Here is a 14,489-nt window from a genome sequence, read left to right on the forward strand (position 1 = left end):
AAAACATTTCAGCAGAACCGGAATGATCTAAAACCACATTTACATAGCCCTGCTATGCTTAACTTATGACTGCTGGGAGTCCTGGTGAATTTCTTTTAGTTCCCTGAAAAATAAAAATGGTTTCTCTATCACTAGGTAACAACCCCAAACATCAGACTTTGAAACACTAATTTAACTCGGTTTCCGGAAACCATGCAAAGAGATCATTAAACGAACTCAATCTTGAGCTACCTGGGCATAATTTTCTTTACTTAGACGTGCTAATTTAGTCTGTTTAGATCAGAACTTCCATCCCAGTAGGGTTTTTACAAGGGTCAAAATTCGACTCACCAGGAAACCAAAAAAGACAGACCAAAAAAAAAAAAGCTACATTTCTTCCAGGTAGTTGTTAAAGACTATCCTGTAAATTTTATACTAAGGATTTGAATAGACACCATCCAAACTGATCTACCAGGTTCTTCTCCTTTTAATCAAGGAAAGATTAATCATTGAACGCATTCTTTCCTTGGTCCACGTTCCTCTCCCGTCACGAAGAGGAGCTTCGCATTAGAACCAAATTTTGATTCTGACCTAGGCGATTAAGTAATCAAATCCTCTTTCTGGAATCTCTAGGTTCAATCTACCGCTCTCCCTGTGATTGGCCTTCATCTGTTGGGCAGTGCGTCTCTCGGCGTGTACCATATCCATATTGGATGACCACGGCTAGCCCAGAATCCTATCCCATGGGCTGAGACAGTCTACCAAGGATTTTCTCACACTTGAGAAACTGGAAAAAATCACATTGATGTGCATGTGTATTCTATTTGAAGACAGTTATTACTTTCCTCTCCCCCAGGCGGCTGGGGCGTTTTGATTCTTTTCATCCCTGCAATGCTAAGAATTATTTCTTTACTCTACTGATTTCCAGGCCAAGTTCACTGCTAACCAAAATGAAGGAAAAACAGCATTCCAGATGCCTCAGATAATTGTAGCATTTGACTGCTCAACACAGGACATTTGAAGACATCATCCTCATCTTTTAGGAAGAGCCAGCTCCGTCCTATGAATTTGGAAAATTTCAGATGAAGGCTGAACCACTGACCCTCTCCTCACTTTCTAACGACATTTATTGAGTACTTACTAAGAGAATCCTACTTATTGGCAGAGAGAGGAGTAAAATAGGCCAAAAGTATGCTTTAATCACTGGAATGAGCTCTACCACGGGGTGAAAAGTAAATGAGAAGGGAGGAATCCAGAGAAAACGGTTTGATAAAAGAAGCTGTCTTCAACCCCTTAAGAAGACAACCACAGATTAGGTGAGCTCAAGGGTCGGTGACTATCTGCTCTCTAACAGAAAATGAGTTACTAATTAAAGAAAGGGTTTGCCTAAAATCTTGATAAACACAACTTTGTTTCTGTGAACAGACCCTTCATCCCCTTAGAGTGGGGCCCGAAGGAACAGACTACCCACGTGTTTTTACTCTTTGAAAATAAAGCAGAGAAGATAAGTGACCAGTACAGGCTAAGTTCTAACTTACTCAAGGAAATTCATCAAGATTGTCATATTTTGCACCTGCCAAGAATGAAGATTAGCTGAAACATTTTTTTTTTTTCCCAAGGGGATCATGATCAATTACTGGCCTCTTCTAGAAGCACTTTGACCAGTTAATTATAGGTTAACTGCCTATTCCTAATAGAGGAACTTCCATCACAACCATCATGGGGGATGGTGACATCACATGAAGTCCCCTGAATCGTCAGGATAATAAGGAAGCAACAGAGTTCTGCTACGTCAATCTCTGCAGACTACCATCAACTGATGAGGCCAAGTAAAATAATCGAAATTTCTACCTATAAAACATTGCACTTACTCTTCATTAAAGAAGGCATTAAAGTGGCCACCTTATTTACCATTTTATCCTTGGTGTTGGAATTATTTTAAGTGCTGGGAGAAAAGTGTATCTCAGCTAAATCGGAATGACTGAATCAATGAGTCAATGAATGAATAACTACAAGAACTTTGATTCAGCTGGATTTTCCAGTCTGTAAAATAAGTACAGACCAAACTGGGGATTTAGATGGATTTTTGGGAAGGAATACTTAGGAGTCTTTTTCTTTAGTGTTAATTTATTTTTTCAGTGAACACGAAGTTTTATAAACATTTTTTAAAAGATTTTATTTATTTATTTGACAGAGAGAGAGAGATCACAAGTAGGCAGAGAGGCAGGCAGAGGGCAGGGGGCGGGGCGGGGAAGCAGGGAAGCAGGAAAGCAGGAAAGCAGGCTCCCTGCTGAGCAGAGAGCCCGGGGCGGGGCTCGATCCCAGGACCCTGGGATCATGACCTGAGCCGAAGGCAAAGGCTTTAACCCACTGAGCCACCCAGGCACCCGAACACAAAGTTTTAATAAAGCTGGAGCTACTCTTCAACTCATCCACTTGTGTGCTTGGCCCCCTAAATATCCTTGGCTGGCATCTGGGAACTTGGATTTGGGTAGAGTTCTTCCTGCTCCTTCAACAAAATGTTTCATTGTGCCTAAAGTGTTTATGCAAACAATATGGTCTACGCTACATACCTTCTGAGAACCTGGAATTTGGGTACATGGGAGGCGCTGAATGTCTATAAAACCGCCCCCAATAAAAACCCCTCAACGTGAGTTCCTAATGAGTTTCCATGGTGGGCAACATCTCACACGTCATGTCACAACTCATTGCTGGAGGAATTAAGTGCTTCCTGGATGACTCCACTGAAATAAGTCTCTTGGAAACTTAGGCTTGGTTTCCTCTGGACTTTGCTCCATGTGGCTTTTTTTTTTTTTTTTTGCTGATTCTGTGTTGTACCCTTTCACTGAAATAAATTACAGCCATCAGTGAGACTATATGCTGAATCATGAGAGTCTTCCTCATGAATCACCAAACCTAGGGTGGTCTTGCGGAACCCCCAACAGAGGGGACATAGTGAATCTGAAGTCATCATGGAAACCAAGGCATCGTCCGTAACAGCTGGGAGTTCATGGGATTCATCTGAGCTGTAAATCAAGACATGGGCCCATGGGTGGTGTGTGGTCTCCCTTCACCCAGGAGCCAGCTGAATTTGCCGCGTGGGACTGGAGAACGTTCAAGCAAGAATGAACTGAAGAAAACAGATCTAGTCCACATGGCTCATTTTTTCAGATGGGCTAAGGTTGATCTAAAATACCTAAGGTTGATCTAAAATACCTTTTTGCAGGCCACAGAGCGAGTTAGAAATAACTTTAAGTGTACCAAAATTGTGTCGCAGCTCCCACCAGTTCCTATCAGGACCTCATTTGTTGCTTGGCTGGAGTCCGTCCTTTCTCAGAAGACCTCCTGTTTGCAGCAAGACGCACCACATGGTCGCACCATGTTGCATTTTCAATTAAACCCGCTAAATGGGGTGTTTTAAAAGGATGATTTCCAAGCTGCCAGGACAATAATGCCACAAACTCCACCAGATTTTATTAGAGTCAAATGACAGTATAAATCATTAGGAAAATGTGTGCCAACCACAGAAACAGCAATGTCCCAAACTCTTGGAGTACTGAATACCATCCAGTTGGCTGAGAACGAATCATGTGGCTTAAAATCATTTTTCACAATTACTATCCTAGCTAGTTCATCATTTTTGGCAGATCTGCCCCACATGCATAGTCGAACTCAGCTCATTTTCACTCTGCTGATGGACAAATATAATCCCCCCCACCCCTGCTTCAGAAAAGCCACCCAGCAAGCTTTCAGGAAATCTTGAGGAGGTACATCAAAAAAGTGAGCCCATTTATTAGAGCCTGGCTTGAAAAATGCATATTAAATAGGCCACCCCAGAGTCATCACATAAAATTCTACTGTGCTAACTAACATGACGAGTTCAGAATATCAGTCATACTAACGACTGGAGTCTGAAAGTCAAAGAGCAAGATTTCACAAGCCCTTCTTTACTTTTCTCTTTTGAACTGGGCCTGCCTTCCATAAAGCAGAAGCAAACAAACAAACAAATATAAATAAAAAAATAAAAATTTAAGTTATTTACTACGGGCTTGTCTAAAATCATTTCTTTTTTTTCTTTTCTTTACAGATTAATAGTTCCAGAAGTCAGACAAGAGATATCATACAATGCAACATCAATTTCTTGACATAATAAAACATCTACATGACAAAAATGAACCAAAGACCTTTTCTATCAAACTTAAATTTTCACCCAAGTTTCACGGAAAGGTGGTCTTCTGGGGACTGCTCGTCGAGAGCCCAATTGTCGAATTCTATCCACGAATGGGTGTTTTAGGATGATTTCCAATAATGCTAATCTGCTGCAAATTGAATCTTCTTCCCACAGAGAGAAGCAGCTGCCCACAAGGGGAATCGCCCCCACGTACTTCAAAATTGAGCATCTGCGCTCACTCCATGGGGGGTAAAGGGATGCTATTTAGGACCCGGCTCACAAGGGGCTTCAACAGTATCATGTTCTAGTCCTTAGTTCGGGAATGGGTGGTTAGGCACTTGTGGTATTCTTTACAATTCTGTGTATCAGAAATATTTTACAATAAGTTAAAAAATATTTAACACCCTGGATGGGTTTGATAGGCATTTCTAGACTCCTGAGGGGGGCATCCTTACTTAGCCTGTTGTCTCTAGAGCCCCACTGAATTTTCTTTAGTAGGATCAAAATGATCCATTGTACCAAATGGGTACATTAAAAGCATTTCTCGGGTGCCTGGGCAGCTCAGTTGGTTGTCTGCCTTGGCTCAGGACATGATCCTGGGATCATGATCCTCGGTCCTGGGATCGAGTCCCTAGTTGAGCTCCCTGCTCAGCAGGGAGCCTGCTTCTCCCTCTGCTGGCCACTCCCCCTGCTTGTGCATTCACGTGCTCTGACAAATAAATAAAATCATAGATAGATAGATATTCTGTTATACTGAATTCTGAACGACTTGGCCAGATCTTCATGACCTTTCCTGTCAGATAACCTTTCTTTCTGTGGAGCATCTTGAAAGAATATATAAGCCAAGAGTATTTTCAAGCAGTGAAGCAAAGTAATAGTATCTTCTCATATTAAAGCTGTTGGCTTCCCAAATAGAAAATGTTGTACAAAAAAAGTAGATCAAGAAAAAACAAATTGAATTGACCAAGTGTGCTTTAAAGTGTCCCCTAAGTGGGAAAACCCCCCCTTACCCCAGCGGAGGACGGGAAGACAGAAGCCAGCTATGTTCGTATAACACTCATGTTTGAGGTAGGGGAGACCAAAGAGATCTCAAAGGGGTCCCGGGACTCTAACGTCTAAAGATTGGGAATCTGTTAGAAACACAAATTTCCAGATCTGGGCTAAGGAGTGTGGGAGAGTTGGGCAGCAATCCCTCCAGATGATTCTGACCCCTGCCAGTGTGCAAACTGGATGTCAAGGTCAGAAGTCTAGCCTCTGTGGTCAGAGGGTTTGACTACCAGGGCCTATCCCTGGTAAATAGGGTGACTTTGGACAAGTTACTTAATTTGTCTCTTCTTTGATTTCCTCAGCTGTAAAATAAGGACAGTACTCATCCCTAGCTCACAGGAACACTGGTGGTAAGAGGATACACGCCAAGGTTTGGCAATATGCTTACCACATACTAAGCACTCAATGAGTGTGAGCCATTATGTTTTCTGCTATGGAGATCATCGAAGATTTGCTTTTAGTTCAGTTTACTCAACTGTTGATTTGCTTAGCATTTATTGAGCATTTCCTACAAACCAGAATCAGGGCACTGAGTAACACAGCATTTTGACCTAGCTACCGCGCATCTCTGTCCTGACTGAAATCCCACCACTGGAGCCCTACTTCCAAAAACATCAAGGATCTCCAATGGGTGGCCCCAAGCTTGGATAAGTTTGAAAAAGCTACTCAGGAAGTTTTAGTTTCTTCCAAAGGAAGTAGCAGACCTGTAAGCAAGAATTACAGCCCCAAGCCCAAGGAGCAGAGGCTGCATGTACGTACATGATCCCAGAGAAACTTCTGGAAGGGGTGCTTTGCCCAGCAAGCTTTCCTTTGGGCTTATATATTCCTCTCCAGCTTTACTGACCTTCATAGGAAGCAGAAATCCTGTTTTTCTCAATCCTCAGGGCTTGCCCCCTTTGCCAGACAAAGAGTGGTACAGAAGGAAGTCTATCAGTGTAACAAGCACTAGCGCTGTTTTTAGGATCGGGCCCTCCCAGCTCCGGGAAGCCTGAGCACCGTGTCTCAGGACAGAGGAATAATTATACAGCCATCGTCTCCTCTGTAACCAACTCCTATAGATGTAGATGTGCACTTCCCTGCATAAATTGCCCAAGCCCCAAGGCCAGACATAATGGTTTCACACACTGGTTTCCAAGGGGAGGAGCAACAGGGGCAAAGCTTTTAAATTAATTAAAAGAGACACTCAGGCACACTTCATGCCATTCTTTAATCTCCACTCTCCTGTGATAAATATAGAATGACAGGTCCAGGCCCAGGCTAATGAGTAGAAGGCAGGACCCTATGGAGACTCGCCAAGCAGCCCTCGGAAACACAGCAGCAGGGCCCAGGGCTCAGCAAAAGGAAGAAGAAAATCAGCACCTTGCCTCAGCTGGGTCACTGATAGGTCACCAGAATGCTCTGAAGAGTTCCCATTGGACACAGGATCCCCCGCTTCCTTGACTAGCAGCAGTTTAAACAACAGATAAAAGGAAACAGCATGTCTTACTTTAAAAGGTCAGAGAGTAATAGCAGTTAAGATTTATTGATGGTTTTCTAGTGTCCAAAGAGGCACTGTGCTAAGGGCTTCTCTTCATTTAATTGTGGTGACCAACTTCTCAAACAGTCCTCACAGCTTCTAGCATACATGCCCTCACCACACACTCCCCTCACACACTGAGTCAGAGCTGGCACATGGGACTGATAGAAAATTCCAGGAGAAACAGTCTGTGACTTCTGAGCTTAGATGAAAGAAGATGTCACCACTTCTAACATGATCTCTTGGAACACCTGTCCTGGGGGAAGCCAGCACCACCTCAAGAGGACACCAGGGCTGCCCTGTGGTGAGGCCAATAACTAGGCCACTCACAAGTGAATCCTCCAGCGGCAGCCAAGCCTTTGAGTCACCCAGCTCAAGCCCCAGACACCCCAGAAAGAGAAGCCATCACTGCTGGGCCCTGTCTGAGTGCCTGACTCGCAGAACCCATGAGGCGATTGTTTCAAAAACTATGTTCTGTGATTTGTTACACAGCGATAGCTAACCAATACGTAAGCACCAATTACACTTATTTTATAGTTGAGGTGAGTTAAAGTGATTCACTCATGGACACAGTGGGTGAAGCAATGGGGATCTGCATCCAGGTTGGCAGATTCGAAGTTCTGGTTCTCATTCTGCCCCCTTACTCCCGACAGAAAAACCTAAGGTGTCTGATTGATTTCCCATCCCTTTTGTTAAGGGAAAAGCAACTACTTCATAGGAAACTTTTTAACTCTTGAGTTGTTCCAAGAGACTTTGTCCACCTGCCATGGCACCCACCCCCTTCCGCCTTGAATTTTAGCCGTTTCTCTATGGATCCAAGTTCCTGGAAGGCTGGAACAGAGGGTTTTTCTTCTGATAGTGCTCGTCAGTAGCAGAGCATGAGGGAAGGAGGCCGTGTCGATCCCACAGACACTGTCCACCTGCCTAAAGGTCTGGCAGCTCTGCTCTGCCACTTTCAGGCTGCGTGATTTTAGGCAAGTTGTCTAAATATCGGGAGCTACCGATTCCTCACTCTGAAAACAACCAATATTCATACACATACTTTTGTTCACACTGCATTACAAACATACTCAAAGTAGGAGCACATCTGCCTCGCACACAAGAAGGTCTCCATAAAAATGTGACCTACTTGAATTACCAAATAGGTGTTGAAAAACACCGAGCATTTGAAATGCCCAGGCAAAAGCTCTTCTCTCAACCTTTTCTCATACTTCCAAAGAAAGAGCAATGGTTCTCGGGGGGTGGGTAGAGATTTCACGCTATGGGCTGGTCAGCATGTTATGCCTTGACCATGGTTCCTACCAGATCCCAGGCTGCCCTCCTGGAGTGATGAGAGGGTCGGGGAAAGCTGCCGTCCGTGTGAACCATCCAGTGGGACATGTGCCAATGTCCCGTCTGGCTCTTTCTTGCAAGAAGAAATGGAAGGTGAGGACGGTCTGCCTCTCCCTGGCCGGATGAACAGAAGTGGACAGGGACTTCGTTTCCATCCTGCCTCTTAATCCCACTGCACTCTTAGCATTTGTCAGCCTGGACAACAGTCATTCTGATGCCTTCCCATGTGGCACACCCTTCCTTGGTGTTGGAGCTAACGAGCTGTCAAGTGTCCTACTGCCCCCTCAAAGGCTACTTGGAGTCCCACCTCCCTTTGAACTTAGCTTTAGGAAACTCTCTCTCTTTCCCTCCTCTCTTCTTTGCTGTTATGTCCGCAAGAGTCTTCTATGTACAATTCTCTTTGGGTCCCAAACGTTGCCACAACCCTCCACTTCTAGGTAAGAGGGAGAAAAGGGAAATGGGGAGAAACCGACCGCTTTCACCACCGTCTCACAATAAGCACAAATTCCTGGCATTGCCAGGTGCTGGGTCAGGTTCTCTGGGGGATAGGAGACCCCAGCCCTCGCCCAGTGTAACAGAGGAGTACGATTAAAATACTGACAGCTAGGAAACAGAGAGCCAAGGGAAGGATGCCATGCGCAGCAGAGACAGAAGGCCCAGGACAGCCGAGGAAGGAAAGAGCAGACGGGAGAGGACAACAGAGACTGGGAGCCGTGGGCCTCGGGCGTGTGTCCTGAAGAATGGGCCAGTGCCCGCTAAGGTGGTGGGGAAGGGCAGGAAGAGCCTCCCCCCCCCCCGGCAGACGGAATGAAAAGGGTGAAGGCAGGAAAGCATAAGACAGGCTCACACAATGCTATGGATTTGCAGGGAAGGAGAGACGGAACTTCAAAAAAGAAAATACATGAGGGGAGAAACCCCTGGCAATAATGAGCCCTCAAGACTTCCACAAAAGATAAATACAGCGCAAACTGGAGACATGGGGATCTCATGAAGAAGTAATGTAGTTCTCCATGACCGTGACCATAAAACCCTGAGACTAAAGACGTAGGTCTTCAAAGGAGGCAAGGTCAGGTGGACAGGCGGACTGCTCTTCCCCACACTTTGGGATGTTCCCCTCACTGATGGTTTTTGCTTGAACCACTGAACAATCACTTTCCAACTCATTTGGTCCTTAGTTTAAAATATTATTCTCCCTAGCTTTTATCAACGATCATCTCCAGTGGGCAGGCACCTATCAGATGACCTAAGTCAAGAATCTGCTACTTACAGGCAAGGTTATTTCAATAAATCCAAGGAGCCAGTAGCCACTGCCCAGCCTGGTTTCAAGGCAGAGAAAATGGGTATCGGAGAGGAACGGGATTGTTGGTAAGTCTGAGGGTGTCTGTCTGCACCTCAGTATATCCTTCTATCCCCTGGCTCAGATCTAGAAAGCCACACAGAGTAAGCTCTCAAACAGAAGTTCTGTAAGTCCCAAATCACTTCTCTTCCATCTTAGAACCAAAGAGCTAAGTTCCAAAAAGATCCAGAAAACAGCACGAGCCATCAAGCAATCTCACGTGGCGGGTCGGGAAACAGGAAAACGTCCCTCGAACGGCTTCTGTGTCCTCCCAGACCCCAAAGACGTCCCCTGCACAACACCGCCCCCCGCCAGGCCTCACCATATACCACATGCTCGGCCACTTGGGATCGTTGAAGTAAGTCGGCTGGGCACGGCTGAAGTCATAATCCCTCTTTGTCCGTTTTTTTACCACTTGCTGTTGGATCCACTCCACCTGCCAAGAAGAAGGACATGTGGTGAGTGTTCAAGTTCCACCAGGGTTAGCACAACACAAATGACAGTCGGGGGCAGGTCCCCTCCTGAGCCAAGGCTGTTCAAGTCACAGACTTCCGGCCGGCAGCTCGATGCTCATCTAGGGGCTCCGAGTCTCCGGAGACCTCATTCGCCTTTATTCTCAACGCAGGTCGACTTTCTAGTCTTTAATGACAGGTCATCCCTATCTCTCAACAGCATGCTAACTTTTTAGCTTCTTCAGAAAGTGTATTTTATTCAAAATTTGTTGCAAATTGATCATGTTAATTTTTTTTAAGATTTTATTTATTTGACAGACAAAGATCCTAAGTAGGCAGAGAGAGAGGAAGGGAAGCAGGCTCCCTGCTGAGCAAAGAGCCCGATGTGGGGCTCCACCATCCCAGGACCCTGGGATCATGACCTGAGCCAAAAGCAGAGGCTTTAACCCACTGAGCCACCCAGGCAACTGATCATGTTAATTTTTATACTAATTTTTTTTCCCTTATCTTCTATGAAGGATCAGCATACTTTTTCTAGAAAGGTCCCAGTCAAAAATGCTTTGGGCTTTGCAGGTCATAGGATCTCTGCTGTAACGACTCCTCCTGCTGTCCTACACCACAGACACACATAAATGAACAGATGGGACGACGTTCCAGTAAGTTACTTAGAGAAGCAAAGGACAGCCTGGATGTGGCCCATGGGCCACAGTCTATGACCTTTGCCTTATACTACACCCACACTTTTTTGTTTTTTAATGTTCTGGGATTACACAGCAAATTTTAAACCTATCCTGGGATCAAATGCTCTAGGATCACTTTTTTTTTTTTTTTTTAAAGAAATGGCTTTCTACAACACGGTGTGGTGGAAACAGCAATATTTGGGGAATTAGACAACCAAAGCCCCAAAGCCCTAGACTGTCTCTGGCACAAAATTGGAGAAATCACTCAATTGCCTGAGCCAAAGGCTCTGTGCCAGCTCAAATTCAAACCTACCACCCTTAAGCAAGTCAGAATATTTAGCCACAAATTTGGCTGAAGCAAAGCAATTGAGCACTTCTGAGTTTAATACCTAATTATAACCTAAATGTTAGGGCTATGTATGGGGGCACTTATTTAAAAACAGGTCATTACTATGGCAACATAAAACTAGGCATGTTTTTTTTTTGTTTTTTTGCTAAGATTTTATTTACTTATTTGTCAGAAAAATAGAGGAAAGAGCACAAGCAGGGGGAGCAGCAGGCAGAGGGAGAGGGAGAAGCAGGCCTCTCTGTCCCCACTGAGCAAGGAGCCAGATGCGGGACTCGAGCCCAGGATCCTGGGATCATGACCTGAGCCAAAGGCAGAGGCTTAACTGACTGAGCCACCCAGGCGCCCCAAGCATGTTCTATTTTGACTGGTGCCTCTGAAATGACCTATTAGCCCTGGTGACCTTCTATAATGTGTTTCTAAGTTCTCCTGTGTTCGATCGCTCCTGCCATTTTTGCCACAATACTCTAAAATGTTCTGTTCCACCATTTAACCTGCCTCTACACAAAGGGATTAAAAATTGAGGGCAGGGAGATTTTGTAGTGCACTAGCGATTCCACATCCATCCATGGAGTAAAAGTCTCCAAACCACTTTTGCCCACTTGATTAAAGATCGCTGGAGGAGAAGGGCTACTAAGGCACTGATTAACGGGCTCGAAATGCACTGCTCGACACAAGGTACAAAAGCCAAGCCAATAAATTCCTCGGATTCTCATATCGGGAAATATATTCAACGCGACTTCTGGTACGCAAGACGAATTTAAACAGCCAATTCCTAGTTATAGCATTAACAAAGCAAATGGAATCACACGGCCTCCTAAATAAATAAAAAATCCATTTATGATTAGGATCGCAGCTAAGCATCACCTATGTGCCTTCTGCAACAGGTAATTCAGGCAACATTATCAGGACAGCAAAAAAGCCAATAAATGAAAAATAATATTCTAGGAAAATGAAAGCTGCTTCTGCTCCTGTTTTAATTAATGTGAATTAAGTGACTCCCTAGCACTGAACCATTCTCCACACCACCACCCCCAACACACACACCTGTGCACACCAGGGAGAAGGGATTGTGTATCTTTCTTTGAACCACTGGACCACGGCTGTCAGGGAAGCAAAGAAGGATCTCGTTTTTCTTCTTGGACTCGAGAGACTGCTCTTTAGAAATCACATCAAGACTAATGTGGCATTAACAATGCGTGTAAAATTTTTTCTCAATGAAGAGGGTAATGCTTAAGTGACCGGGCTTCTAAAAATACAGGCCAAAAAAAATCAGTTTCTTTCTCAAAGTGGAGCGGCATGCACGGGCATGCATGCACTTTTTCTATTTCCAGGAAACATTTTAATCTCTTCCTTTCAAATAATCTTGTTATGGAAGGAGTTTCATTCGCCCACTTACTCGTTCAATGAGCATTAAGTGTCTCTTCGGCACCGACACTGTGCTGGGAATATGAAGATGAACAAAAATAGTCTTTGGCTTTGAAGGACTTAACATTTTACCAAGAGAGATTTAGCGAATATTCCTGGGGCGGGTGGCTCAGTGGGTTAAGCCTCTGCCTTCGGCTCAGGTCATGATCCCAGGGTGCTGGGATCGAGCCCCGCATCGGGCTCTCTGCTCAGCGGGGAGCCTGCTTCCCCCCTCTCTCTGCCTGCCTCTCTGCCTAACTTGTGATCTCTGTCTGTCAAATAAATAAATAAATAAATAAATCTTAAAAAAATAAAAAAAAGATTTAGCGAATATTTCACAATTCTCCACTTCATAAAAATGTAGTTATCATCACGAATCGCTCTATTAATTAGCTCTATTAATGAGAGCATTTGTGAAAATTTTGACCAGGCGGATTCTACGTGCAATCCTTATGTTGCCGTCTGAGGCGTATCCCAATTGAGATTCAACTTGTACATGATTGCGCGCGTGGTAAAAGAAGGCTGCAGATCTGTGTAGGTGGAACGCTTTCCAAACTACTCTTACGTTGGCAGTGGCTTTTCCTAGCGGAGCCTCCATAAATTCTGAATCGCCACCTAGATGTGCACCTAAACCAGAAACCAGAAACTCCAAACACAGTGCTGGAGAGCAGAACAAGTCTACGCTGGGCTGGGGGGTAGGGGTGCGTCTCGTTGTGTATCATTGTTTCGGCAACAACCCTGGAAGTCGGCGCTTCCCAGAAGCACACACGTACACACAGACAAATGTGGGAAAAGTATGTGAGAAAACCAAGTGACAGCCATTTTCCGAGATGAACTGCAGGTTTAAAAATAGAACAAAATATCTTACAGAACAGCATCCCTTCTGTAATTTAACCAAGCAAAAGTGCTTAGTTACAGGCTTGGTGGCTGGAAGGTGGTACGTATGTTGGCATCTAGATCGGACTACAAGTCACTGTGTCTGATCACAAGGCTGAAATAGTCAAGAAAAGTACAGTGGTTTTTTCTGGTTTTGTGTGTGTGTGTGTGTGTGTGTGTGTGTGTCAGATATCATGTATTTTGTCTTGGTGCTTTATGAGTATAATAAGTATATGGCCCTACCTATTTTGGAAAGTGGGAAAAGCACCCACTTTCGGGGTGGATCGGAAGATTTCTATGACTGGAAAGAATAACTTTATATTTTTAAGCCATTATCCATATGTCTGTCCTTGAGCCCTTTAAGAAAAAGCTCAGAGGTAATGCATTACACAGATTTTGCTTTTTGCCAAGAAGCCCCAATGCATAGAAAAGATGCTTAGAAATTCATTTTCGTAAAACTAGGGCCAGCCCAGGAAAATATGAAAACTGTGTGCTTTCCCCCACTGGTTTAACTTCGGAAGGTTCTATTTCTTGTATATGAAGGAACTACGGATAATCCAGACCATAAAAACCACAGGACCTCTGAAGTCATCAGTGTATCTTCCACGAACTTCAACATACGTGCGCTCCATGGTTTTAAGGACACTCCCTCCCTCTACCAATACAGCTCTCCTCCCCATATGACCCAAGTGAACAGGGGGCATCCACCTCACCAGAATCTTTGTCGAAAGGGGTTTTCTTTCATCAGATTTCACGTGTCAAGCAAAGCACATTAAGTGATCCTTCTGGGAAACCTAACCATTTCAGTTGAGTTCCTATTCCATTATTTTGTAACTTAACAACTTTCTGAAATAAGATAAAAAAGAAGTTCCAGGAATACAGATTATGGAAGTTATTATATAAATATATTTGGAAAACAAATTGTGATAGCACAAAAAAAGACAAATACTGCATGGCATCACTTATATGCAGACTCTTTAAAAAAAAAAAAAAAAAAAAAAAAAGCCAGACTTGTAGAAAGAGTAAGAAAGGGATTTGCCAGAGGTTGAGGGGTGGGAAAAACAGGAGCAGGTTGGTAAAAGGGTATAAACATTCAACAGGAAGGGGAGTCATTTCTCAGGATCTAGTGTATGACTGAAGATTGAATGGTGTGGTGATGACAGTCGGTAACACTGGGTCCTGTAATTGAAATCTGCTAAGGAAGTAGAACCTAAATGTTCTCACCAAATTAAAAAAATAATAACAATAATTAGTATATGTCTATACACACACACACACAGTGATAAACGTCAATTAACTAGATGGAGGAAATCCTTGTATTTTATACATATAAATATATATATTTAT

The 14,489-nt window shown here is 44.0% G+C and overlaps 1 protein-coding gene across 3 annotated transcripts in view; it reads right to left on the reverse strand.

The window, feature by feature from the left end:
* Positions 1-14,489, reverse strand: part of PCSK5 (proprotein convertase subtilisin/kexin type 5) — a 449,406-nt gene that overhangs the window by 351,570 nt on the left and 83,347 nt on the right. For all 3 annotated transcript variants that reach the window (XM_032308751.1, XM_032308750.1, XM_032308749.1), the window contains exon 3: positions 9,704-9,817. In XM_032308751.1, the coding sequence (XP_032164642.1) occupies positions 9,704-9,817 (114 nt within the window). The remainder of the gene's footprint in view (positions 1-9,703; positions 9,818-14,489) is intronic.

The sequence above is a fragment of the Mustela erminea genome, chromosome 12, assembly GCF_009829155.1.
Source record: "Mustela erminea isolate mMusErm1 chromosome 12, mMusErm1.Pri, whole genome shotgun sequence".
Taxonomy (NCBI): Eukaryota; Metazoa; Chordata; class Mammalia; order Carnivora; family Mustelidae; genus Mustela; species Mustela erminea.